This window comes from Rhinatrema bivittatum, chromosome 6, assembly GCF_901001135.1.
Source record: "Rhinatrema bivittatum chromosome 6, aRhiBiv1.1, whole genome shotgun sequence".
In the NCBI taxonomy this organism is placed as follows: Eukaryota; Metazoa; Chordata; class Amphibia; order Gymnophiona; family Rhinatrematidae; genus Rhinatrema; species Rhinatrema bivittatum.
Window position 1 is genome coordinate 94,610,853 of NC_042620.1, and position 27,928 is coordinate 94,638,780.

General features: G+C 45.6%; 1 protein-coding gene across 2 annotated transcripts; it reads left to right on the forward strand.

Moving 5' to 3' along the window:
• The first annotated feature begins 3,811 nt into the window (after positions 1-3,811).
• Positions 3,812-21,381, forward strand: LOC115093210. 2 transcript variants are annotated; one of them, XM_029604899.1, is made up of 6 exons: positions 3,812-5,136; positions 10,092-10,152; positions 10,284-10,355; positions 17,607-17,773; positions 18,358-18,527; positions 21,143-21,381. In XM_029604899.1, exons 1-6 carry the CDS (start codon positions 4,734-4,736, stop codon positions 21,359-21,361), a joined length of 1,092 nt encoding a protein of 363 aa, XP_029460759.1. In that variant the 5' UTR covers positions 3,812-4,733; the 3' UTR covers positions 21,362-21,381. The 2 variants fall into 2 exon arrangements, with proteins under 2 accessions (XP_029460759.1, XP_029460760.1); XM_029604900.1 differs by lacking the exon at positions 21,143-21,381 and adding an exon at positions 19,663-19,766.
• The last annotated feature ends 6,547 nt before the right edge of the window (positions 21,382-27,928 follow it).

A 27,928-nucleotide genomic window follows, 5' to 3' on the forward strand; every position in this document is an offset into this window, starting at 1 on the left:
GTGCAGTGTGCACTGGCATCAAAGTTATCATCCCTCAAATGGATTGCAGAACAGCACTAACATCTTTCAAAAGGCACCATTCCTTCCTGGGAACATGGAACTCATATCTTCATTCCCTTTCTCCGAGTGCAAGGAGTTTAGTCCTAAATTCTGCCACATGAATAGCTGGTCATTTTTGCTGTCTGTGTCTCTCTCATAATTGGGAAGGGCTGGGTATAGGAAGGGAGGATTCTGGGGTTCATAGTTGATGTTTTGGTTATTCTTGCTTATTGTTTTTGCTGAATGCAAGATGGGTCAAATACCAACACATTTTGTCTGTCTTTGTTAATGATAAAATAAAAATACATTGAACATAAAATGTCATATCAATAAATATTTCTGAATCTGAGAAAGGGATGTGTGTGTATGTGTCTGTGCCTGTGTGTGTTTATTTATACATTTTCCTGTAGAAAAAAAGTAAGAATTATGTGTAAGGGGGGGTTCTATATAGCATTGATGTCAAAGAGGAAGTGCAGTAATTTTTTCAGACACTGCCTTTTGGGAGGTGTGTAAGGACTGGGTTTCCATGTTCTTTTCCTTCTTGTTTCTCCTAGGAAGAAATCCTGAGCTCAAGGTTGGAGTGCTTGGGATTCTGAGAGGGGGAGTAGCGCTGGGAGCAGTTGTGAGGGGTTCTGAACAGGAATCACATGGTAATTCCTAATGAAGGAGAGTATTTTCCATACCCCTTAGTCCCATGGAAATTGCACCCCAAATTTGAGGGAAAAGTGAATTTTCATTCAGGAGCTGACTCTCAAGCAGTGGTAATTTTCTAAATATAAAAGATTTCAGACTGGATTCAGAGGCACTCTCCACCTTCCATTGTTTTTCATTGAGGTAAAAGAAGCATGTTAATAAAGATTTTAGGCCTGGATTCATCATTCTTCGCAGAATGATGAATCCAGTGAAAACGGGGGGGGGGGGGGGGGCAGGCCTGCGAAAGCCATCAGACTTCGCACCATGGCGGTGCAATTTCATTGGCCACGGTGTGCCGGCTGCTGGCTTTCGCACCGAATAGCACCACTGTCAAAGGTGGTGCTATTGGGCAAGCTACTGGCGACAATAATGTTAGTAACATTATCTCCGCCAGCGAAGACACCGCCGAATCAGCCCCCTCGCCACCTCCCCTCACCACCCCAACTCCGCCCTGACTCGAATTTGCATGCTATCGCATGTGAAAAGGGCCTTTTCGCATGCGATGGAGGCTTATTGCATGCGATATGGCTGTATCGTGTGCGATAAGCCTTTAGAAAATAACCCCGTTAGGTTGGTGAGTTGGTATGATGTGCAAGAAAATCACCACTACTGCCAAGAGTATTGATCTGCAGCTGACAAGGTTCTGCATCAAAGCAGTGTAGCAGCAAAGACTTCTGTCTGAGTATAATCAGAGGATTCTCAGAGGATAAATAATATGAATGAGAAAGAATCTCATTCTTGTGCAGGGAAACTGCCCCACATTTCCAGTATAGACAGAGGAAATCACCAACTAGACTCAGGTACCAAATAAGAAGTCCATAATATGGGAGTTCTCTAAACAGTATCCTGAAAAGGAATGAGTCTGAGGAAGCCCCTGCTTGTAGGTGAACTGCTGAAGCCCCTGCTTGTAGGTGAACTGCTGTTGATTGAAAAACATGTGACTTTTGAATTTTGTGTTTCTCCTACAGATGTTACCACAAGAGATATAATTTACCAAATTATTACCATTCCACAAATACCTCAGTAAGCAACCTCAACTTGGTGTGGGAGATTTGTTCTACTAAAGGTAAAGAGGAAGTCCAAAGCCCTAGATGCCTACTCAAGGCCTGCTCCACTGCAGCCTGGATGTTCTGGTTTGGGCCACACCCTTCTCCCTAAGGGGCGGGCCCGTGGCTTCTCTCCATTCTTATAGGGCCAGCGAGGGGTGGCCCATCTGGACTCCTCCCAGGGAGTTGCCTGCATACAGCAGTATAAAAGAATCTTCACTTCAGTTCCTGTTGGCCTTCGGATTGGATGCCATGCTCGTCCAGGTTCTCCTGTGCCGATCCAGGTTGCCACTGGTTTCTTTTATTGATGGCTCCATGTCCTGTCTCTCTACCTGTTTCCTGATGTTTGTTCCTGATCCCGATGTTCCAGTCCTGTTGTTCCTGACTGCTGGTGTGCAGTACCCTATTTCTGACTGCCGGTGTGCAGTACCTTGTTCCTGATTCTTCAGTACCTCTTACCCTTCCTGTGCTGGCCCCGCTCCCGCGGATGTAGGACAGGGAGGTCCGTGACCAGACCAGTGCTACTGGTTGTATAGGGCGCCCTGAGGGACTGTGCCAATGTCTCAACCTTCCAAGTTCCTTACCTTGTTCCAGAGTCTATGTTTACAGTACTTGTTTCAGAGTCTACGTCTACAGTACCTTACTTCAGAGTCTATGTCTACAGTGCCTTGTTTCAGAGACTTCGTCTTCAGTGCCTTGTTTTGGAGCTTTCTAGGTTTTAAGGTCTTCATCTGCCCTCATTTTCTGTCCAGCCTGCTGCCTATTGCCGTTACCCAGCGGCAGGTCCGAAAGGGCTTGGAACGGTCGGAGGACTGTTCATTGACCAACACTATGTTGCTGGTCATCCTGAGGTGGGCAGGTTTGGTTGAGGGTCGGACCTTCAGTTCTTGTCTTTTACCTTGTCCTGCTCCTGGCTACCCATACTCGCATCAGTTTACCTCCCACACAGTGTCTTGGGGCTCCTCCCTGACTCGAGCTGTGGCTCAAGGGCTCACAACACCTGCTTTAGAGGTGACCGTGCTCCTCACGCTCGTAACACCTGCTATGGCATTTTGGGAGAGGGATGGGGGCTGGGGAGCCTTCTATGGCTTCTCAAGTTCTAGTTCTGGCCTGCCTTCCTCCCCCTACCCTCATGTAGCTGGCAGGAGGTGCAGTGATAAGCAAAGCATTGGCTTCCTATATGCCATGGAGCCAATCTTTTAGTGTGAGCCAGTTGTATGGCATGTGCCATGAGCCTGGTCCCTCGTGGTATAGGGGGCTGGTGCTATATTAAACACTGCTTCTTCTGCTGGCTGTGGGATGATCATTGGAACTGCATCTTCACCAGAGGTACATTTTTACATTGCTGTTCTTCTCTCCACCTGCTTAAAAGGGAGTGGAGGGGATTATTTCTCTACTATCATGTGCTGCTTCTTCAGCAGCAGTTATTACTTCACTCCCATGTGTTGCCATGTCATGCAAATATATGGTTTGTATAACTGGCTGCACCAGGTTTGACTGTCAGGGTGGGAGTGGGCGGTTGAAGAGGAAGACCAGCAGGCTAAACTAAAGGAGTTATAGAAAGAATGGCTGATCTTTATATCAGAAAGGTTAATTTAAAAAAAAAAAAAGAAAATGGTTATGGTCCTCTAATGAGGTGACTGAAAAAATATAAGAAAATAGGTTAGCATTTAAAAAGTATCACAAAAAGAGGAGCACAGGAAAGAATATCTGGGACATCTGAATGAAGCAGGAAAAGAAGTCAGGCTGGCCAAAAGTGAAAGGTAGAAATGATAATAAAAGAGGTAAATTGAGGAAACAAGACTTTTTTCATTTATGTCAGTTAAAACAAGTAAAGCCAAAAGTAGAATTGTAAGACTGAGAGGAGTTGAAGAAGAATGTGTGGAGAGAGAAAGGAAAAGCAGAAATGCTAAATAAAAGACAAGTAGCGCCGTGGTATACAGTGCTGCGGCCATAACATAGGATAAAGCGAGCGCGAGGGACAAGAAGGAGTTCGAAGGGGGAGGGTAGGGCAAGACAGGATAAGGCGGGAAGGACGAGCAAGGAAGCGAAAGGGAGGGTGTATTGGAGCATAGCAGTTGCTGGACAGATTTGAATCAAAGGCACCGATTGGCTAGCAGCCTGGTGACGCCAAGGCAGGCAGGCAGCAGATTCAGAAGGCAAAAATACAGAGAGGAGCACTCAAATTGTTGTCTCACAGGACCTGTTAGAATCTGAAGAATATAGCGTTTATTAATAGCCCCGGACATGAGGCGCAGTGGAGACAGAGGCGGTAGGTCGGGGGCCGAACGGGCGAGCGATTAAAAAACGTGGACACCGGGGTGCCGTTGCAGCGCGATTTGTGAAACCAGCGCTGGATCACAGCAGTGCCCCTCCCCCCACACCACGAGCGTCGATGGAAAGACTTTATGCAGCCAGTTCAGGTGAAAGCGGCCCTGTAGTAGGACCGGAGGTCGGTTGGGAATCCAAACAGACTGCAGGAAGAGAGCGGACCTCCCACTCGACTTGTCTCTGCATGCCCGGGGTCCAACACTGAAATGCCGCATAGGCCAGAGACAGATATGAGAAAGACAAGCATGGCAGAGAGAATCAAGGGATGCATAGGTTTGGGAACTGATGCCAGCAGTGCAAGGAGAGGGCACCCATCCGGTGGCAACCCCACAAGAGGTCGCAGGTGGTTGCGAGGCAAGGAAGAAGTCAGAGCAGCAAGGGAAAAGGCTAGCACTTCGGCGAGGACTCAGCGCCAGCAGCGAGCAGAGAGAGAGGCCGAAGGAGCTGATGCGAGCCCAGAGCTTAAGGATACAAGACGGGGAAGGACCAGAGGCACTCATGGAGCAGGCAGGATGAGCGGCGGCAGAGTTCGCGAAGGAGAGGAGACCGTGCATGAGTGCGGTGATTGTGGCAGGAGGCTGAGGGAGAAGGTAGGAAGTGGGGAAACATGGAGGCAAAGTCGGGATGCTCATGGGTTCTTCTCACTGCATTCGGCAGGAGCAGGAGGTTTTGGGGGTTAGCCAGCATGGTCCATGGGTCGGGGTGGGAGTTCAATGTCAGCTCGACAGTGGCCGGAAGTGCCTAGAGGAAGAATGGAATGGGATTTTGCAGGCAAGTACGGGAAGGAAAGGAGGCAGGGTACAGGGCAATGCGAAGGGGAACATCAAAAGGGTTTTGGGGGCAGGTATTGCGGCCAGTCTTTTTGTAATTGCAGGTACAGAAGAACAAGCATACCCAGGCACTTCGAGTAGCGAAGATTGGTGGGAGAGGCAGAAGGAATACACAGGACGCGATCGGCAACAGGCGGGTTTTCATGATGGAGGTAGCTGGGAAGCAGCAAGGACCAGGCCACCAGGCGTTGAAGAAGGTAAAGAGAGGGAGGATTCTACCAGCAAAGGGAAGAAAAGCAGGGCAAAACGAAGGAGGGGCACTTCATCCAGTTCCACCGATAGCAGTTCCTCGACGGAGTCTTCTACGGACTCCAGTGGATTAGGGCCGAGTCAGGATATGGGATACCCAGTGTTGGCATCGTTAACAGAATTGTGAGAAGGTGTGCCAGGCAAAGTGCACAGTAGAATCAGGAGAAGATATGTCAACATTTTTCAGTTATTGGATGGAAGGAGGGGAGGCAAGAGAAGAAGGAGAAAGGGTAGCAAGAGGAAGAACGAGAGAGAGATGGGGACAAAAGTGCCTAAGAACATACTTAATTGGATTCGGGATTTCCTCCGCTTAGCCAGCGTGGTGGGGCATTACAAGCTGGAACAACATGGGGCACTACTAGCATATTGTGATAGTATCCTGGGGGCTTTTAAGGATTACGAAGGTTGGGCCTGGCTCAACTATGATGAAATGTTCTGGGAGAAAGATGGCGGGTAATAAATTCATGTCATGGAGTACGCAGGACATTAATCTTTGGCTTATATAGATGACCAACAAGAGCGCGAGGCTAGGAAAGGCGAGAGTGGGGGTGGTGGGAGGGTTGGTAGGAGGATTTGGAAGTTCAAGCAGCAACCCGGGGGCGGACAAGGGGACGGGAGGCAGTAGTCAGGGGAGTAGGGAGCCAAAAGCGGTGATGGCAGGCAGTGATGTTTGTTGGAGATTCAATAGGGCTACCTGCATATTCCCTGAGTGTAAGTTCAGACATGCTTGCTTGGCATGCAATGGTGCTCACCCCAGTACAAAATGCACCCAGGCCATTGCCAAAGTACCCCTGAAGGGGCAAAAACCATAGAAAGATAGCAAATGGGGACTGGGAAGGTGGCAAGGGTATGGCACAGGGGACAAGGGAGGGGTACAGGGCAAGGGGTGGCAGATGGTAGGGGTGGGTTAGCAGAGGCCAGATAGGAGAGTGGGGATGTTGGGCAATTAGGTGATCAGGGTAGCAGGAATATGGTGGGGGAAGAAAAAGCGGCGATGGCAGGGTACGGTTCAGAATTGGGGGATAAGTCGCAATGCTGCCTCACCAAAAAAGAGAAATAATAATATGATAAGGGGTGCGGGATGCCGAAGGGGGGGCGAGAGGGAGACGGTATAGCTGAGCAAGGAAGCCGGAGGTGACTATCTCTTTTTTCACGTAAGGTTTCATGGGCTCCAGGCATAGGAAAGAAGGTGGATATTTACAGGAGACAAATGATGAAGAGGAATAGGCATTAATTCAGGGCTCAGTGGCCCCTAACACGTGGACGACATATGTAAAAGGCAGCGCAGCTCTGTCACATTACTTGCAGCATTGGGGGTGGGAAGAGGGAAAGGAGTCAGAGGGTTTCTTGGTTGGTTTTGTGCTCTGGGCAAAACAAGCAGGTTATTTGGTGGCCACAGTCAGAGCGCAATTGGCTGGTTTCTCATTTTTCCAAAAGTTGAAGGGATGGGGAAACCCCCATGCAAAGTTTCAGGTTAAGGCGGGTGCCAGGGGGTTGGCAAAAAAGAGTTGGAAGACACAGGGATCAATGGTTACCCATTAGATATGAAGGCTTGATCACTTGATCAGATTTTTGGTGCTGTTAGAACAGGTATGTTGGTCAGGGTTTGAAGTGGCGTTATTTCGATTGGCTTTTTTGTGGGCGTTCTTTGGCATCATGCACATTAGCGAGTTAGTAGCCCAGTCCCAAAGGTGTATAAAACAAAAAAGGAATTACGGTACAATGTGTCCAGATTTCGGCAAGGTCAGTGACTTTGTTTCTCCCAAAGTCCAAGACTGATCAATTGGGGAAAGGCAATTTTATCAAACTGCAGTTATTCCTATTTAAATTTACATTTAATATCTTTCTATTTAGCAAGTCTGCCCAAAGTGACTTACAATCAAAAAAGTCAATATACAATACATAAATAATACAGCCCAAAACAGCAGTGATAGGACTATGTTATAATTCTTCAAAGACATAGGATAGCCTAAAAGACACACATGGGGGGGGGGGAATGGGAGTCAGGTTTCAATGCGGGATTTTTATGCACATCTACTCAAAGTGGACTCATTTCTAGTAGGTAAACTGGTGGGCCATTTTGCTCTTTACTGTCACTTACTATTTCATATTGCTACTAGGTTAGTGGGACCTTGAGTCAAATCTTCTTCCTTGTTGGGAGAACCCAGGAGCACCATGGGGTACATGATGGCCCCTCAGCACCCCTGTCCTTATGTGTCCAGAGAGTGGAATAGGGGATGCAGATCATATAGTGTTAGAGTATTTACTTTAAAAGAAGGCCTGACTGGACTCATTCAACATAAAGGAATGTATCTTTGCCCTAAAATTCAACTCAGATACATGCCCTCTTAGTTCAGCCTCTAGTAGAGTAAATGCAACTGAATCATGTTTCATCAGATGTTCTCTTTACTTATACTTGACTTTATCATCTATCAGCATGCTATATGCTTAACGAGTTAAATTATTTTTTTTTAAAGATTCCCATACTTCTTTCAGTTATATAGGTAAAAATGTTTTTATTTAGATTGAATTGTATCAATTTCAGCTCAGTAGGTAATGTTATCTCTGAAGGGTCAAAATGAAAAAAATTAGGGTTTGTTAACAAAATAAAAATGCATTAATGGCTATGAACCTATACAATTCTATACAACAACAAAAGTAAACAGTGCATTGGGGTACATAAATATTAACAACCAAGGTAGAATACATGAAGAAGATCAAAGAATGAGCTGAACAAGTAGAACAGACCATGAAAGGTTGCTTCACCACTTCATCCTTCAAATATCCTTCAAATACAGTTGGGCCAAAAATTGGTAACAGGTTCACAAGGAGATAACATTTTTTTTTTTTTTGCGGAACAGTGTAAAAAAGATGGAATTAAAATCAGAAAGCAATATCAGTTCTAAGCTGCTGTAAAAACAAAAACAAAAACCAGTTGCTTCCTCTTGATGTCTACCCAACACGTGAGAAGAAAAGGCATAGTTAGTTTTGTAAGCATTTATTCAGGCATCAAACACCACAAAGATGTATCTAATTCTATGGAGTCTCAGAAAGGAGGTAGAAAAAGGGAATCCTTTTCCTGACCTGGTGTAAATCATTAGATTCATGAGAGAGAATTGGTTAGAGGACAGTTTCCAAAGCCATTTCTCAGGTAAGTGGTAGTGTAAATTAGCCTGTTTAAAAACTGCCTTCTTCAGAACATTTAAAAATTATGAGTGTTCACAATGGGGCAGATTTTATAACCTGCGCGTGCGGCCTACATTTGTGCGCGCTACCCGGCGAGCACAAGTGTACGTCCAATTTTATAACTTGCGCGCGCCGGCCAGCTGCCGGCGCGCCATCCCCCGGCACAGCCACTGTGCCGGAGGACTTGAGACCGCCCCTGGACCGCCCCCGGACCGCCCCCGGACCGCCCCTTTTTCAAAACCCCGGGACATACGTGCGTCCCGGGGCTTGCGCGCGTCGCCGAACCTATGCAAAATAGGCTCGGCGCACGCAGGAGCAGGTTTTCGGGGTTACGCGCGTAACCCTTTGAAAATCTGCCCCAATGTGTATGCTTTTAGTTGCATCAAAAAAGAGCATTCATGAGGGCGTGTTTAGGTCATTAGAGAGGAAAGCACAGGTGCAGAATAGAATTTTCAAGTTTCGCTGTCTGCAGAAAAAGGAAAGGCAAAGTCTGTAGGTATTTGTGTGACCAGGTAACCATGCAAGCACATTTTCAAAAGCAAAACAGTTTATTTATTTTATTTTTATTTATTTATTTTTAATTTTTATATACCAAAGTTCTTGTAAGAACTACAAATCACTCCAGTTTACATAAAACGATGAAATGCCCAAAAAAGAGAAAGGGGCTTTACATGGAACAATAGTTTATGTAGTTTTCTTTGAAAAATGTCTACTAGGTCTGCAGTACAAATGTACTCTATGCCTAAGTGGCCTTCTGAAAACTGCCTAAAGCAAATGAAGTAAACTAATCATAATGGGGCAGATTTTCAAAGGGTTACGCGCTTAACTTACGCGCGTAACCCCGAAAACCTGTTCCTGCGTGCGCCGAGCCTATTTTGTATAGGCTCGGCTATGCGCGCAAGCACCGGGACGTGCGTATGTCCTGGGGCTTTGGAAATGGGGCGAGAAGTAGTGGGGCTGGGGCCAGGGCGCTGGTCCGAGGGCGGTCCAGAGGCGGTCCTGAGTCCTCCAGCACAGCGGCCGTGCCAGGGGATGGCGCGCCGGCAGCTGGCCCACACACGCAAGTTACATCTGCCAGAGGCAGGTGTAACTCCTGAAATAAAAGTGGGGGGGAATTAGGTAGGGCTGGTGGGTGGGTTAGATAGGGGAAGGGAGAGGAAGGTGGGGGGGAGCAGAAGGAAAGTTCCCTCCGAGGCCGCTCTGATTTCGGAGCGCCTCGGAGGGAACAGGGAAAGCCATTGGGGCTCCCCTAGGGCTCGGCGCATGCAAGGTGCACAAGTGTGCACCCCCTTTTGTGCGCCAACCCCAGATTTTATAACATGCGTGCGGCTGCGCGTGCATGTTATAAAATTGTGCGTACATTTGTGCTCGCCGGGTAGCGCGCACAAATGTAGGCTACGTGCGCAGGTTATAAAATCTGCCCCATTTGGTTGTAATAGAACTATGGGCAGTATGCATGATGACTGGTGAGGACTAATACTGTTGTAATGTTGCTGTATATGCACAGCATTAAATGACCATGGAAAAACCAAAAGGAATGGATTGGAGAATAGCGGCACTTTCAATAAGGTAGAAATCTTCTAAATAATCCATGATTCTATAAAAGAGGCGTAAGTAGTTCTGAAGAAAAGTGCTTCAAAATTAACATTTTTAACAGTACAAATGCATATATTTTTTAAACTGCCAGCTCCGTTCTTTCTTTTTTATTTTCCTTTAGGAAACGCCTTGGTAAAGGTCCCACACATTCACAAGAGTTTCATCAAAATAAGAATGAGAAAGTAAATATTTAAACCTGTTTCTTACTCTAAGATTGATTGTAGTACTTGTAAATTAGCAATAAGGACTCCGTAAGATTTGGAAAAATATAATTACATCTCATTCTAATTGAAGTATTTTACTTTAATTCGAGGGTCTGCAGGAGCCAGAAGGATAACCAGAAGAATGTATGCAAATTGGACCTCTTCGACATAGGAATGTCCAGGTAAGTCTTGCCAGACAAGGGAAGATTTAAAAAGTTATTAAAAACCTATCTGTTTCAAGAAGCTTTTAAATATTGAGCCTTGATACACCTAATGATCTAGAAGCTTGTGACTTGTGAAACCCCCCTGACAAACTATTAATATTCTAATATGTTAACATCTATGGTGAAGCCTGAGCTGTGTTTTTCTGTACTCTGTTTTAATGTTTTTATGAATGTACATATTGTATCCCACCTTGAAGTTTATAGAAACAGGATAGAAATCTTTTTCATTAAATAAATTATGAAATATTTTATTAAGAAATCAAACTTTAAAAAATACTGTTTATTGCATAATATCTTCTAAGACAATAGTTCTCAAATTCAAATCTCATAACTCTCAAACTGGTTGGTTTTCATACTAACAAAAATTAACTTGACTTCTAAGATCAAATGCATACAAATATTTTTCTTATAGCTGTTGTTGCAGACATTCTGAAAAATGCACGTTTGGAGATCTCCATTATTAGAAATGCACAAAAAATTTAAATTTGAAGTCAAGTCAGGCAAATTTCAGCATATTTCATCTTCGAGTAAATTTGGGAAATGAGTTTCCCACAGACTCAATAAAATCTGATGGGATTTCATTACTTGATTTATAAATTGAACAATGGACAAAATTGGTATTCCTTCATTGCTCATTACTTTGTGAAGTCTGAATCTATGCAAAATCAAAGTCTTTCCACACCTGAGAAAGTATTAATGTATGTGACTTAAACTTGCTTGTGTTACTTTGTGCTGGGTGAGAGAAGAGATAAAACATTTTCCAACTGTGAGCACAGATCTCAAAATTGGTTGCCAATGGTACTCTAATAGACTAGTAGTCAGTGGAATACAACTCACAATGCAAATCTGTATAGCGCTGAGGTAGTGTCTATTGACAGATGTTATGAATATGTCATCACTGGCTGTACCAATGCCTGCTTCTGTCATTCAAAGTCAGTTACATGCTGTCACTTTGACAGTCAGCGTTCTCTGATTCCTCCCAACAATAATAGGCCTGGTGCAATGTGGAAGTGCTCTCACACATACAGTTATATTCAGTGGAATGGTAGGTGAAAAAAATTCAATGTATGTCCAGCAGTCTTAACACATTGCTTGTCCAGGCTGACCACATCACCATACAATTTGTAAAACAGTACTCCCCCAGAACAGTTACTCTTCATGACTGTTCAGGTTGGATGCAGATGCATACCTCTTACTACCACCATTGACTCTGATATTTGGTACAGTGGGGGGAGAAGAATATCATATGAGAAGTTGAGGGGCAGCAGGGTCATAAGTTCTGCCTCTACCAGCTTCCATTACAGAACGTCTGCCAGTAACTGATGGATTTGGTAGTAGCCTGGAGAGATTTCATGGAAACCTAGAACATGAAGGCAGAAAAAGAACAATTGACACAATCTGCTTAGTTATTTCAGTCCACACTGCCAAAGATATATCCCAGTTTCCAGTCATAGACCTTGACAATATGCTGGTTATTATTCCTTAACTTTTGTACTCCGTCCTCTTGAGTACTTGAGCATGCAAGGTCAATTATTTAGTTCCCACCCAGCAGTCCTTCCTTCCCATGTATTACCACAAGCCATCAGTTATCCAAACTAACATGGCTGCTACCTGACATCTATCCTCCTAGGCTCCTGATATAGGCTTTCAGGAACAACATGTCTGCATGCTGTCATCCTATGGCAACCTAAAATAGTCCCATGCCCTAGATTGTCCATCTAAAAGATACAAATATTCTGGCAATCTAATCACATATCATGAAATTATTAACATCAAATAACATATAGTGACATATATATGATCTCAATCTTTATTAAATCAAAATTTAACAAAACAATACTCAAAACCATACCACATCACCCCAAGGACTTCCGTTGACTCACCCGATGGCGGCGTCTTTGAAAGCCACGGAGGTGGCGTTCCTTGTGGATAAGTGAAAAGGCAAATTTACAAAGGGAGAGTATAACAAGGTATACGAGGAGGCGTTCTAAGAAATTTTGTTCAAGAGACGCCGAAAAGTGAGAGTCGAGGATATACCTGGTTGTACGTCCGAAAGAAATTTTTGGGACGTTCAGATGAAACCCGTTGGAAATGTGTTGATAATGTATGAGCAGTAGGAGATTCCTTAGAAGTTCTCCTGAAGAAGCCTGTGGGAAGGCGAAACATGTTGAGAAGATGAAGAAGGATTGAAGAATTTTCGTTCTTTGAGCGAAGAAAAATTTGTGCAATAGAATTTTCTCTGCTTATAAACAAATTGTATTTAAAATATTTAGATTGTAGTGTAAAGAGGTTTACATTTGTGTGTACCATGAAAGCATTTTAATGGTGGGTGGTATGAAGAATGTGAGTGGTGTGAATGGGTATGATTAAGGTGTGAGATAGAGTGGGTATTTTTTAGATGACTATTCCTTGGGGTGATGTGGTAAGGTTTTGAGTATTGTTTTGTTAAATTTTGATTTAATAAAGATCTAGATTGTCCATCAGCATACAGTGCTAGCAAGCATGGAACTAGCTCCTCCCTTTCCTCTGCCTTCTCTTCCTCCTTAGTTTTCTTCTCTATCTCATTCTATTCTTTCATCTTCTCCACTCTCTCTACCATGCTACTAACTGGGTCTGCCCCTCAGTACTGTAGCCATTTTCTCTCAGCAGCAACAGCAGCCATACCTGCAGGTGCTACTGAGAAATGTCATAACTGCAGTAATTGAGGTAAAGTTGCCACAAACTTTCATCCCCTAGCTCAGTGCTTCCGAAATGAGTCCTTGGGACTCACCTCACCAATCAAGTTTTCAGGATATCCACAATGAATATGTATGAGATAGATTTGCATGCACTGCTTCCATTGTATGCTAATGTCTCTCATGCTTGTAATATGTGCAAGGACGGTTCTCTGGTCCAGCAATCTGTCTATAATCTGCTCTCTGAGCACTTGATGGGTTTCCCTGCCTGGTGCTCGTACCATCCAGTACAAATAAGGTACAGATTCTATTTTTGGCAGTAAAACCTTTATTGTGGTCAAGCATGGCTGCAGAAAACAACTTACAATGTACAACAATTGCAGTAACATTTGGTAATGTACAGTAATACAACTCAATAACTGCCGGCCTATCAAGCCTAATTTATATATCCTGACATTACCACTACAATTCTAAGTGACTAGTGCTAGATAACTATCAACTATGTCATTGACCCTAAATCCACCATATACGTTGAGGGGTTTTCTGACATTCCCAGACCCAAATCCATTGAAGACCGGGGTCCTGGGTTGAGAGCTACTTGTATGCTGCCTTCCCCCTTTTCGCTGTCAAAGCAAAAGTAACCTGCTGCACTAAATTCCCACCCCTTCCTACTATTGGTGGGCCTGCAATACTTTGCAGTAAGCATTTGCTCTGTCCCTGCAGGGACTGCTGCCATACCAATGGTCCCTTTCTGGCACAAATTTACTGGTCACCTCGCCACTAACTCTGGGAGTAAACTCTTATTTGCTGGGGCTCCCCATACCTTAATTTCTGTGACCATGACCTTCAGGGAGAAACTCCATAGCATCTAGGGATGTGAATCGTTTTTTGACGATTTAAAATATCGTCCGATATATTTTAAATCGTCAAAAATCGTTAGGGCCATGATACAATACCAATTCCCACGATTTATCGTCAAAAAATCATAAATCGGGGGAAGGGGGAGGGCAGGAAAACCGGCACACTAAAACACCCTAAAACCCACCCCCGACCCTTTAAATTAAATCCCCCACCCTCCCGAACCCCCCCAAATGCCTTAAATTACCTGGGGGTCCAGCGGCACACTAAAACACAGCACACTAAAACACGGCACACTAAAACCCCCTAAAACCCACCCCGACCCTTTAAATTAAATCCCCCACCCTCCCGAACCCCCCCCCAAATGCCTTAAATTACCTGGGGGTCCGTAGCCTTAAATTACCTCCGTAGCGGCGGTCCGTAGCTAAATCGGGGGAAGGGGGAGAGCAGGAAAAGCGGCACACTAAATCGTGTAGTCTTCAGCCGGTGCCATTTTGCAAAATGGCCGCCGCAAAATGGCGGTGGCCATAGACCAAAATGATTCGACGCAGGAGGTCGTTCCGGACCCCCGCTGGACTTTTGGCAAGTCTTGTGGGGGTCAGGAGGACCCCCCAGGCTGGCCAAAAGTTCCTGGGGGTCCAGCTGGGGGTCCGGGAGCGATTTCCTGCCGCGAAACGTTTTCCGTACGGAAATTGGCGCCGGCCATACTGCAGGAGGTCGTTCAGCGGGGGTCGCTGAACGACCCCCTGCAGTCGATCTCCTGCCGGCGCCATTTTCCGTACGGAAAACAATTCGCGGCTGAAGACTACACGATTTAGTGTGCCGCTTTTCCTGCTCTCCCCCTTCCCCCGATTTAGCTACGGACCTCCGCTACGGAGGTAATTTAAGGATACGGACCCCCAGGTAATTTAAGGCATTAAGGGGAGGGTGGGGGATTTAATTTAAAGGGTCGGGGGTGGGTTTAGGGGGTTTTAGTGTGCCGGCTCATGATTTTAACGATTTTCACGATACTTTACACACCCAAACAGCAACAATACGATTCCCTCCCCCTCCCAGCCGAAATCGATCGTTAAGACGATCGAGGACACGATTCACATCTCTAATAGCATCCTGTAGGTCACTAAGAAATGTATTGAGGCCTATGTCTGAGAAGTTCACTGTCTGGGTGAAATAGCCCTGGGCAGTTTTCATCAATCATCTCATGCAGGATAGAATCCCATTGATAATGGGGATGAACCTTCGCATCCACTTATTTATTTTCTTTCTGGTTCTTTCAATTGCCTGGTAGGACTTTTCATCACTCCAAATGTGCCTGGGTGTGATACAGGACCAAATGATGCATGTGCCTGGCAGTAATTCTGATAAAGAGATACAATCTCTCTGAATCTTTTGAATGAATTTCACACTATGCGTAGCAGCAAGGTCATTGCTGCCCAAAAGAATGATTATTGCAAATGGCGGCAGTTGTGTTCTTCTCATGTATAGAATCAGCGGCATCAATTATTCCCATCTCATTCCTGACGTGCCTTTCCAAGTTAGCAAAATGTGGTATGAAGCCATGTCCAAATGCTCACCAAGGGGCCTGGTTTTAGCTCTTAAGTGGGCCCAGCACATGAAGGAATGCCCTATGATTCACACATGCTGCACTCATGGACTCAGACCTGAATTATATAAAGCAGTGATTATTAGTATGCTAATCATCAAAATCTGGAACATGTATAACTGATATCTTCAGAAGCACCTGCTGCCTATGGCTATTATCACCTCTGGGGACATTCCCAATGCTGCTGCTGGGGTTGCTGCCCCTATCCGAAAGGAATGGGTTGTGAATCCCTGTCCACTAATGCCTGCTTCGCCCGGGGACAACTGGTAACGGGATAGGGGTGGCCATTCTTGTGTAAGAGCAGGGATCCCTATGATGCCGGCTGCAAGGCCAGATAGCTTTGCAAGTTATCAACTGGGCAAGAGCATAGCCCTCCAGACCATGCAGAACTATCTCTGAGTATTTAGCGTCCTGGTTTGTATTGGATTTGCATATGGGAAGTAATAATTTGTTAGGGAAGAAGGTGACATCCTCAATGGCCAGGCTGGAGAGGGATTGTCCTCAGGATGAGTAGGCTACTAGCTCACTTACTCACAAGGCGGCAAAGAAAGTTAAAGCAAATGCACTGCAGAGTAGAGATGTGCAATCGTTTATCACAAATCAGGCAATTTCAATGAAATTGCCTAATTCGTGTGGGTCGGGGGCCCCAAACCCCGAAACAGATTTTCCCCAAACTTCGGGGAAAATCAGTTTTTCGGGTTTGTACGGGGGGAGGGGCACATTTTATTTTTTTAAATTAAAAACCACCCCAGGATTTACAATTAACTATAATACAACCCCCCCCCCCCGGCCCACCATCCCAATCCCTCCCCAAGACTTACTAACATCCCTGGTGGTCCAGCAGGGTCCCGCGAGCGATTTGTCCCTCCGTGCCCGGCATGCCTGCCTCACTCAAAATGGTGCCGATAGCCTCTGACCTACTATGTCACAGGGGCTACCGGTGCCATTGGCCAGCCTCTGTCACATGGTAGGAGCAACCGACCAATGGCGCCGATAGCCCCTGTGACATTGTATGGGCAAAGGCTATCGGCGCCATTTTGATTACTGGCAGCCGACGGCCTGAGGGCAGGAGATCGCTCCGGGACCCCCGCTGGACCCCCATGGATCTTTGGCCAGCTTGGGGGTCCTCCTGACCCCCCTAGACTTGCCAAAAGTCCCTGGGGGTCCAGCGGGGGTCCTGGAGCGATCTCCTGCCCTCGGGCCGTCGGCTGCCAGTAATCAAAATGGCGCCGATAGCCTTTGCCCATACTATGTCACAGGGGCTACCGGTGCCATTGGTGAGCCCCTGTCACATGGTAAGAGCACAAGATGGTGCCGATGGCCATGTGACAGGGGCTGACCAATGGCACCTGTAGCCCATGTGACATAGTAGGTCAGAGGCTATCGGCATCGTTTTGAGCGAGGCAGGCACGCCAGGCACGGAGGGACAAATTGCTTGCTGGACCCCGCTGGACTACCAGGGATGTTGGTAAGTCTTGGGGAGGGATCGGGTTGGTGGGGGGGGGGTTGTAGGTAATGTTTTATAGTAAGTTTTAATGCTTGGGGTGGGGTTTTTTTTAGCTTCATTTTCCAGCGTCGTTTTTTGGGCCGGTTTCGGTTTTCCCTCTTAGTTTTTTGTTCGTTTGTCAAAAAAACTAACCGAGGGAAAACAAACTTTACCCCGAAGCGTCCGACTCAAAAGACGACCCGGTAGTAAAAAACGAAACTCATCTCTACTGCAGAGCAGGCAGGTCTCAAAACCTTTGAAGCATATGTGGTTTAGCACCTACAAGAACATTATAGGGTTTCAAGATTCCTTGACCTTGCTCCTGGCCCTTGCCCACCCCATCATGAACCTTTTCATTGTTATGTTGGTCATGCGATTTGCAAATCTAATGCTCTAGAGAAGAATGTTATGCTTGCCAAGCAAGTTGATACAGTGGACCTTGCCAGGCACCCCGCTTTGCATTGTAATATGTAGCGCAGCAGCATGTCTATGGTAATTGACCATAGCAAATCTTTGCTAGCCCCAGCTAGAAATGCCTGAAAATCCAACAGTGCCATAAAATAATTTCTCCTTTTATTGTCTGCCAGTGAACCAAGTATTATCTTCAAAATGCCAGGCGGCCAAAATGCCAGGAGTGACTGGGGTGCTGATTGGTTCTGCTTTCGAAGCCAGATGTCTGAAAGTAGCCCACGGAAAACAAGAAAAAGAATCAGCTATGCTGTTTTTGAAGCCAGGAATGTGCACAGCGTGGAAGGTGATATTATACAGCAAATGGCGGAGTACTAATTCCCTTAGCAGAGCATTGCTACCCCAGGTCCTAGCCAACAATCTGTTTATTGCATGGACCATGGACATGTTGTCCGATTGAAAGACAATGCAAGTATTAGCCAAGTGACCCCAAATCAGCAGTGCCACCAGGACTGGGAAAAGCTTGAGGAAGGTTATGTCCCTGGTAACTCCATTCTTGTGCCATTCGTGGGGGCATGATCTGGTGCACCATGCTCCATTGATTTAGATACTGAAACCGTAGTCCTCCCATGTGTCGGTAAAGAGCTGAAATCATTATTGTCCCTAGGTGCCTCCTGCCAAAAGGTCATCCCATTAAATTCATGCAGGAAGTATTCCCATATTTTCAAATCCTGCTTTATGACACTGCTCACTCAGATGTGATGATGCTTTCTAGTGATTCTCATGGTGGATAGTGCTAAACTGCGCAAGAAAGCCCTGCTCATCAGAATAACATGTCATGGGAAACTCAAAAGACCCAACAATGATTGCAAATGCTTTAAAGTGGCTATCCTTTAGCATGTCCTGCAGCACAATTTATAATTTTTCCAGTTTATCTTTTGGCAGCCTGGATATCTACACCTGAGAATCCAGCAAAACAGTGGTGGTGGAGTTTTTTCTTGGGTCAAGGGAATATAGAATTCATGAACTACCATCTGGAAACAAGAGTGAAGGGCACGACAGTCCTGGGCGTCTTTCTCTATGAAGAGAAAATCATCCAGGTAATGCACTAGTTACTTGGATCCCAATTTCTGCTTGACCATCAAATGCACAAATGAGGTGAAGTTCTCAAAATATGCATAGGAGATCCAGTAACCCATCGGGATGCACTTTTGAATAACAATAGTTGAAAGGAATCAGGGTGGATTGGAAGCAGGCAAAAGGCTGAACTGAGGTCTGCCTTTGCCAGATGGTTTTGGCTGCCAAGTGCTCAAATGGCCTGGATGGTCTGGTCTAAAGAGGCACAAGAGACAGAACATAGGTGTGGGTCAATTATAGAATTGACTGACCCACCCTCGGGGTAAGAGAGATTGTGAATGAGCCTAAACTCTTCATGTTCTTTCTTGGGGATAATATTACTAGGTTGGGAAAAATGAAAAGGACTGCCCAATCTGCCCAACGCGAGGTCCTGTGCTAATTTTTGCTTCTCTCTGAGCTCATGTACTGCAAGGGGCCTAGCACTGTGTATTGGGAAAGGGTGCATATGGGGCAACTTGAAGCAAGGGATGATGTAACCTTCTGTAAAACCAAGTGTGATTTCTGCAGCTTGGGCTTCGACTGGATAGCAACAAAGCCATGTTCCATGGCTTCAGTGCTGACTGGCGTTGGGGCTAGGCCCCTCAGCACCCTTTGCTGGATGGGGGTCCCTGATGCCAATTCTCCCTGGAAGCTCTGTAATGAGCAGCTGGATGACTTGCATCACAGTTGGCACAAGCATTTTGAAATTTGCAGTTTTTCCATGTGCTGTGCCAGATTTAAACTGCCTGCACATGTCCCACATCCTTGAACTCAGAGCGGTGTTTTTATCTCTAGCCAGACTGTCAGAGTACCGGGGCTTGTCGATGCCAATTGGCCTATTCACTACCATCTCATCCAGCCCCAGATCCAGCATCCGGTGACCCCAGGTGATGGAACTGTCTTAAGTCATTATTTACCTGAACTTGACATCATAGTTCAGCCAAGCCCAGTCCCCGTGCTTATGCGTCTTGATCTAGGTGTCTGGATATTTAATTAGATAAATCACATGATCAGGCTCTCTCTCCACTACCACGCTTATATAAATATGGAATGCGGAGACCCAGTTCTGGATAATTTTAATAATTTTGTGGGGTTTTTTGTCCTTTATTTCACTTCCAGGGTCTTTGTCTTTGGATTCCAAGTTATCACCATTTTGATACAAGACAAGCAAGGAGAAGACATTAGAGATGTGAATCGTGTGATCGATCGTCTTAACGATCGATTTTGGCTGGGAGGGGGAGGGAATCGGATCGTCGCCGTTTGGGTTTTTTAAATATCGTGAAAGTCGTGAAAATCGTGTAAATCGAAAACCGGCACACTAAAACATCCCTAAAACCCACCCCGACCCTTTAAAATAAATCCCCAACCCTCCCGAACCCCCCCAAAATGCCTTAAATTACCTGGGGTCCAGTGGGGGGGGGAGGGCGGGAAAACCGGCACACTAAAACAACCCTAAAACCCACCCCGACCCTTTAAAATAAATCCCCCACCCTCCCGAACCCCCCCAAAATGCCTTAAATTACCTGGGGTCCAGAGGAAGGGTCCCGGTGTGATCTTTTACTCTCGGACCTCCGGTGCTTGTAGAAATGGCGCCGGCGCTACCTTTGCCTTGTCATATGACAGGTCAAAGGTAGCGCCGGTGCCATTTTGTTTTTTGTCCCCCGAGGTCAGGAGCGTAGGAGATCGCTCCCGGACCCCCGCTGGACCCCCAGGGACATTTTGGCCAGCTTGGGGGGGCCTCCTGACCCCCACAAGACTTGCCAAAAGTCCAGCGGGGGTCCGGGAACGACTTCCTGCATGCGAATCGTTTTTCCGTATGGAAAAACGATTCACGGCAGGAGATCGCTCCCGGACCCCCGCTGGACCCCCAGGGACTTTTGGCCAGCTTGGGGGGGCCTCTTGACCCCCACAAGACTTGCCAAAAGTCCAGCGGGGGTCCGGAACGACCTCCTGCAGTCGAATCGTGTTGTCTATGTCCGGCGCCATTTTGCGCAAAATGGCCGGCGCCATTTTCCGTACGGAAAAACCAAAGGTAGCACCGGCGCCATTTCTACAAGCACCGGAGGTCCGAGAGTAAAAGATCACACCGGGACCCTTCCTCTGGACCCCAGGTAATTTAAGGCATTTTGGGGGGGTTCGGGAGGGTGGGGGATTTATTTTAAAGGGTCGGGTGGGTTTTAGGGTTGTTTTAGTGTGCCGGTTTTCCCGCCCTCCCCCTTCCCCTCCCCCTTCCCCCAATTTACGATTTTTTGACGATAAATCGGGGGAATTGTTATTGTATCGCGGCTCTAACGATTTTTGACGATTTAAAATATATCGGACGATATTTTAAATCGTCAAAAAACGATTCACATCCCTAGAAGACATCAATGTACCCCAGCCTCCAAATTCTAATCTTAAGAGGAATGCCATATGCTAGGGCTGACCCCACACAGAACATTCTCCCTGGGTCGTCTCCTTGTCCAGTAGGTTGAGCTGACAATGCAGTGCCAAGGTCTGTGCTTGCTAACCCTTGTTCAGACTGAGGATCATTTCTGCAAGCTACACCTGTGGAGACTTCCTTACCTTCTGTACGTTTTTTTTTTTTTTTTTTTTTAAGGCCTTTAAGGTGTTCTGCATAACCAATGCCAAGGCTAGCTCCTCATCACTGCTGTCTGGAGTAAAACTGGAGTCTGAAAGGCTGCAAGTCTGGAATGAGTTAGCATCAGTGGTCTTTCCTGGAGTTGCCATCAGGGAAAGCACATTGTCACTAGGGGTGAGTCTGCTTCACTGGGAGCTGTTTAGCCACTGTTCTGACTGCTGCCCTGGGCCGTGCTGATGACCATTTGCTGCTGGAGCTATTCTGAGTCATGGGTCTGAGCCTGCTGGTGCCTAGTGGTTAGAACAGTGGACTATGAACCAGGAGACCAAGGTTCAAGTCCCGCTGTCGCTCCTTGTGACCTTGGGCAAGTCACTTTACCCTACATTGCCTCAGGTACAAAAACTTAGATTGTAAGCCCTCTGGGGATAGAGAAATACCTACAGTACCTGAATGTAAACCGGTGTGATATTTCAATTGAGATGAATGTCGGTATATAAAAATAATAAATAAATAAATAAAATATAAGATCTTCCAGCTTGGTTTGATCACTGCTGGGTGGGGTTGTCCAAGGTGCTGTGGGCCTCTTTGCTGGAGCTGCCTTTTCTGCCATACCACATTGTGCCCTTGAGGTGCCTGTGAGAGCCTCTGGGCTGGTCTTGCTGGAGGACTTCTTGCTCCGTGAATTATACTGCTGCTTCTTTGGGGCCATGACTGTCCCACTGTAAAGAGAAATGCTGAAGAAAAGGAGGGTAGGAGGTTATTTATGTCACATCACAAATTGCAGTACCCTTGAAAGGCCATCAAAGTGCCCACTAAACTGGTCTCTATGTAGCCCAAAACAAGCAGAAAAACATGGCCTGCTTATCATCATGCATTATTCCACATGTCTTCACTGCACACTCTGGAAACCCCTTAAATGCTGTCCACAAGGCACCCTTGCTACCGCCGTGCTTTTCAGCCATTCCTGAGAAGACTATAGAATGTTGGGTTTTTTTTGTGGACCCACTGGCACTATCATTTTGTACCCACCAATAACAAATTGGAGTTAATATTAGAGATGTGAATTTTTTTTCGTGCAGCCCAATCGGGTTTTTTTTTTATTGGCTGCGCCCAAGCCAATAAACAAAAAACCCACCCGACACTTCAAAACAGCTCCCTTAGCTTCCCCCCAAAACGTTTTAACTTACTTGGTGGTCCAGTGGTGGTCCCGGGAGCGATCTCCCGCTCTCGGGCCGTCGGCTGCCACTAATAAAAATGGTGCCGATGGCCCTTTGCCCTTACCATGTGACAGGGTATCCGTGCCATTGGTCGGTCCCTGTCACATGGAAGGAGCACTGGATGGCCCGCACTATTTTTAAAGATGGCGCCGGGACCACCACTGGACCACCAGGTAATTTAAAGGGTCGGGGTGGGTTTAGGGATTGTTTTTGTGTGCCGTTTTTCCCACCCTCCCCCAAAACAATAAGAGAACCCCACAAACAATTTTGTGGGGTTTTCCTATCGGTTTCAGGGAGCCCCCAATTTCTGACGACTTTGAAAATATCGTGAGATATTTTCAATCTTCAGAAATATGATTCACATCCCTAGTTAATATGCTGACCCAAAGGACTCCTAGACTCTGCTGCCCCCGATTCTGCTTCTGCCGGTTTTCTGCTCAAGATTAGCCCCCTGTTGCTTTCAGAGTAGTTGACCTCATTGCTGGCCTTCCCCTGTCTTATCCCTTTAGGAACTGTGGGTCACTCTGCAGGAGTAACTCTTCCTCCCACACTTTGCTGCTGGTTTGAGCTCAACCTGCACCTCTAACTCCCACGTGCGGCCTTTGTTCACTGCCGCAATTTTTTTTTTTATATATATATAATGTGTCATCTAAATGTTGCTTTATGATGCCCAGCCCTGCTCTCCTTACTGGTCCACGCTCATGGCTGAGTCGCCTCACAGGAATGATAGGAGTGTCGTATACCATATTGTGAGTTCAGGTGGGGGAAGGGGAAAGTGCCACTGACACATGGTTTTCTGGGATCCAGGGCCGAGGAAGGCCTAATCCTGTCGCACAGCTCAGGTGGGGGAGAGCCAATGCCAACATGTTTTAAGGATCAGGAAATTGCTGCCACATTGCTGCCACCAGAAGTCCACCATCCGGGCCATGAAAGGCAAGGGGGGGGGGGGGATGTGTCAAATAATACTTGCAGGGGGTAAGGAGGATGACATGCCAATGCCACATGTATTTGGCTCTGGTGGGGAGTCTCTATCGCTGGGCCACAAGCAAAAAGAAGGCTGGCAGGAATGATAGTGCACTGCCAACATGCATCTTTCAGCTCTGGGGGTGGGCAGAGTGGAAGCTCAATGTGAAGCTGTGAAAATTAGTTTTGATGTTATTGTTTGATTAACTAGTGAATGCTTGTGGGAGTATCATTCATATTAATTAGGAATCTAGAGGGACATACACCTATGCACTACATCTGATAAATACCAAGGTTAGTGGTTAGGACACATTTTAAGTTCCGAGTGCTCCAATGCCATGTGCCAATGGCATCGGAGCACCGACAAAGGACTCACAGCCTCCTTGCTGTGTCTCCTTTCTAGTCTGTAGACCTGTGCCACCATTTCCAACTCATTCCCTCTCCACCTCCCACATGTTGGGCAGAGCCACAACCTTCTGCTGGCCTAGACCAACCTCCCCCCCCCCCCCCCCCCCCCACCACCAAAGCAAGCCATCATGGATGCATAAAACCTACCGATCTCTGCCGCCAACAACTCGATATGCCTGCTGCCTGCACACATGACTCACAAGGAGGAACCCGCTAAGGTAACTTGATCGAGTACCTCAGAGCTGGAGAGTAAAGTGGGTGCCCAGTGACCAGCCATCACTTATATCTTGGCTCTGCCCTGATCCTGCCCCTCTCCTTTTTCCCTCCCTGCTCTCCCTCCCTCATGCCTAATAACTTGGCTAACCTTATCCCTTCCACCCCTCCCTCCCCCACTCCTGATTGAACCCTCACCCTACTTTCCCTAATCCCACATTCGCAACCCGCCTTCTCTCTCCTTACTTTATCCATGCTCTGAATGCTCCTCCCTCCTATGTTATGCTCCTGTTCCCTGAAACGAGAGTCACAGGTTTCTTTCATGTGGATGTCCTGAAAACCTGACTGGCTAGATGTGCCTAGAGGACTGGGTTGAGAAACACTACTCTAGCTGCATTGATTTTTCTAATAAAGAAAATTTTGAACAAAAGCAGGTGTGGTAGGAAGGAAGGGGTTGGGTCTGACACAGAATGTTACATTTTGTTTGTATTATTTTTACAAATTGGCTGCCTCAAAGTTCAGTGGGAAAGTGCATGAGTTGGAGAGTGAGTCCCATGAAACCCCTAGGGTTTATTTGACTACTTGGGGGGAATTCTTCATCTGCTTGGTCCCTTTAAGGAGAGCCCTGGGACTTTCAGAATGCACATTAGATGTAGCTAACTTTTCCTAAAATAACATAGCTTGAGAAATTGATGCAAGTCATGTTATTTTATTTGCATCAGACTGCGTGGTTTGTGTTTTCATGCAAATCTGCTCATTACCATAGCCACATTGTGCAAAACCTAAGGGTGTGAAGAAATAGTATTTTAAATATTATGTGCTACATTTGCCTTAGGCTATTTACCACATGGTAAACAATGTTTACCATGTGGTTAAGCACTAACACAGCATAGTAAATTACCTCCTTAGTCATTTGCACAATTACTTTGGGTGACTGAAAAAAGTTATTAATATATGTGCTTGAAAGTATGCAAATAGACAAAATGAAAGCATACTTAACTAATTGTTTGAACAAAATGTTCATGTGTGTGTTTTAATTATATAACTTTTTTGACTTACAAAGAAAGATAATTTGTACTACATATTGTATACGCAGTTTCATTTTTAAGTAGCTGTTTGTATATATGATCTATGAAGTTTTGTGATATGTATTTCTGTCTGCTGAAAGAAACAGTGACACTCTTTCTGTAGTTTTTTATTCACTTGAAACAGGGTTGAAAACCTTTTGAAAATAGGGCTCAACGCTTACTTGAATGGTACAAATGTCACTTGTAAGCCATGAGTGCACTGCATTTGTATCCATAACCTTTCCATGAACTCTAGACCTCTCAAGCCATTGTGGAGGTCCTCAACAATCAGGTGACACATACTGCCATCTGCAGTTCTTTTACTGGTCATCTGGCCAGAGCACTGACCTTTCTGAATATGATTCAGAAAAACATATATCTTGAAAGCTGCTTGGAGGCAAAATCTGCTCTTCAATGTCAGTTTTCCTACTAGGTATTCTAACTGTCCATTACAAATAGTAAGAAACCATAAGAATTGGATCAGAAGCCATGAGTTGTCATATGGCATCATGCAGAGAACTACACAAATGTATGGGTTTCTAAAACTTGCTAGTACAGAATAATTCAACTATCAAGAATAAATAGCTGTATTCTAATGATCTTAAATAATAGGTGAAGTTCCTTATTATAGACAAGTTCAGTTTTCATATTAATTTTAACCCTAAAATGAGTCAGAGCATCATCTAAACCCAAAATTCCTGAGTTGTTGGGCCTTTTTTAAAAATTTATTTACCACAAGAATACATGTTTCAGAATTTCAAACAACTGAATTAGAAGCAGTTTAGGTAGAAAATATATTTTATAGAGCCAAAAGGGATCAAGCCACTTAATCACAGACTTAGCTAAATCACTAGTGCTGAAAATTTTCTCCCTCCCCATCCCTGCTAAACTACTAGGCTAGGTTTGCCTATTCAATGTATGGGCATTCTGGGGATAATGTTTACTCAAGCAATGAAACCTAGCTGGCTAGTGTAAATTTTCAGCACTAGTGTAGTTGGCTGGCTTAAAACATAGCCAATGTTATGTTTTTGTAAGAATGTGAACCCTGGGCTAAGATGAGAGGTGTCTCCGCCCACAGAGAGGAGCCCTGTGAGCCTCACCATCAGCAGGCATAGTTTCAGTGGCGTGGGACACAGCTAGAAGTAGAGACTTTATTATGAAGGAAAGAAACAGTAATGTCCACAGAACAGGAGATGTAATAGTATAGTCCAGAGCAATGGGGAATACCCACAGCGAGGCCATAGATGAGAAGATCCAGTAATGACCTGCAGAGCGGGGTACACCAGGGATCCCCTCTGACGAGTGTAGGCACCATAGGATTACAGATCTGGTAGTGGCCCGCGGAGCGGGGTATGCCGAAGACTTCTGTACAGTAGATGTTGTAGAACTGTTAGAGATACCGGAACCCGGAAGTGGCTCTTGAAGTTAGTGTGCCAATACTCTGCAGTGCAGGAAATGCTGAATAGCTTCTAATGAAGGAAAGGCGGTACTGGCCCAAGGCTTGGGGTACACCCCGGAAGTCCTCAATACAGTTCATAAAGTAGAAGTCAGTAGAGGTACTCACAAGAGATGGTTCCAGGAAAAGAGAGACCTGAGAAGCAGGTATGGTAGAAGTCAGGCAGGTAGGCCCTCCGAGGAGCGGATAGTTGGGAATACTCCGAGGAGCAGGTACTCAGAGCGTTGAATGCCAAGACCAGACTCAGGAACAGGAAGTCCTTGAATGAGTCCTTGAATGAGGTGGATTCAGCAAGGCGGAACTCCTTGCTAACTCGAAGAAGGCAAGGGCCAGTCAGGTTAAATACAATAGCGGGTTGACGTCATCGGAAGGGGACGCCCCCGAGGTTCCCGCCATGACGTGTTCAAAGGAGGCCCTTGTGTACATGCGCCTAACTAATTCTGGATCCAAGATGGTGGAAGATCCTGCTTATCTTTCTGATTTCCTTTTTTCCTATATATCCTCTTGTTCTCTTCATTCCATGGATTTGGACTTGCTTTCTATTCCAAGCTGGAAAGATGCACATCTGCAAGAAACTCATTATGAGCATTTTCTTTCGAAGGTCGAGTATTTTAGAATGATCTGATGAATTGCATCAGGAACAGGATTATGTGTTGTTTAAGAAAAAATTGAAGACTCACCTATATCAAGAGGCATTTTTAAAATAGGTTACTCTGCTAGTAATTAATGTTCTTCGAGTGGTTAAATCAGCAAGACCCCAACTTACAGTTTACCAAACAACAGTCATTCATTCAAGTACCTTTTTTGGATGTATTGGTGGGTTTAAAAGATGGGCAATTCACTACTACAGTATACCGTAAACCCACTGACAAAAATAATCTTTTAAAATTTCACAGTCACCATCCACCATCATTCAAGCGAGGTTTACCTGTTAGCCAGTTCTTCAGAATCAAACGGATTTGTTCAGATCAACATCAATTTGAACTTCAATCTCAGATTCTCAGTAATAGATTTTTGGAACGGGGTTATCCCAAATCAGCAATAAAACGCGCATACAAACGGGCAAAATTTTCTGATCGATCGTCATTGCTATCTTATAAGCCGCGTAAACAAGACCCCGGTTTAGTCTGCGTGTTAAATCATTCAGTGGCCACTTCGGCTACAGCTGCATCTATTCGGACACATTGGCCAGTGCTGGCCCTTCATGAAGCCTTTAAAGACTTTCCATTGATCGTCACAACACGCGGAAAGAACATTCGCGATACTTTGATTCATGCAATGTTGGATGGTAGCAGTTATGAACAAGGTGGCAGTCATAATCAATGTGGGCATTGCGCTCATTGTCGACTTAGTATGAACGGAGATACATGGACTGACCCTGTTTCAGGTTACAAAGTGTATCGCAAGACACATACCACATGTGATTCTGATCATGTGGTATATGCTATTGTATGCCCTTGTCCTAAGGTGTACATTGGTA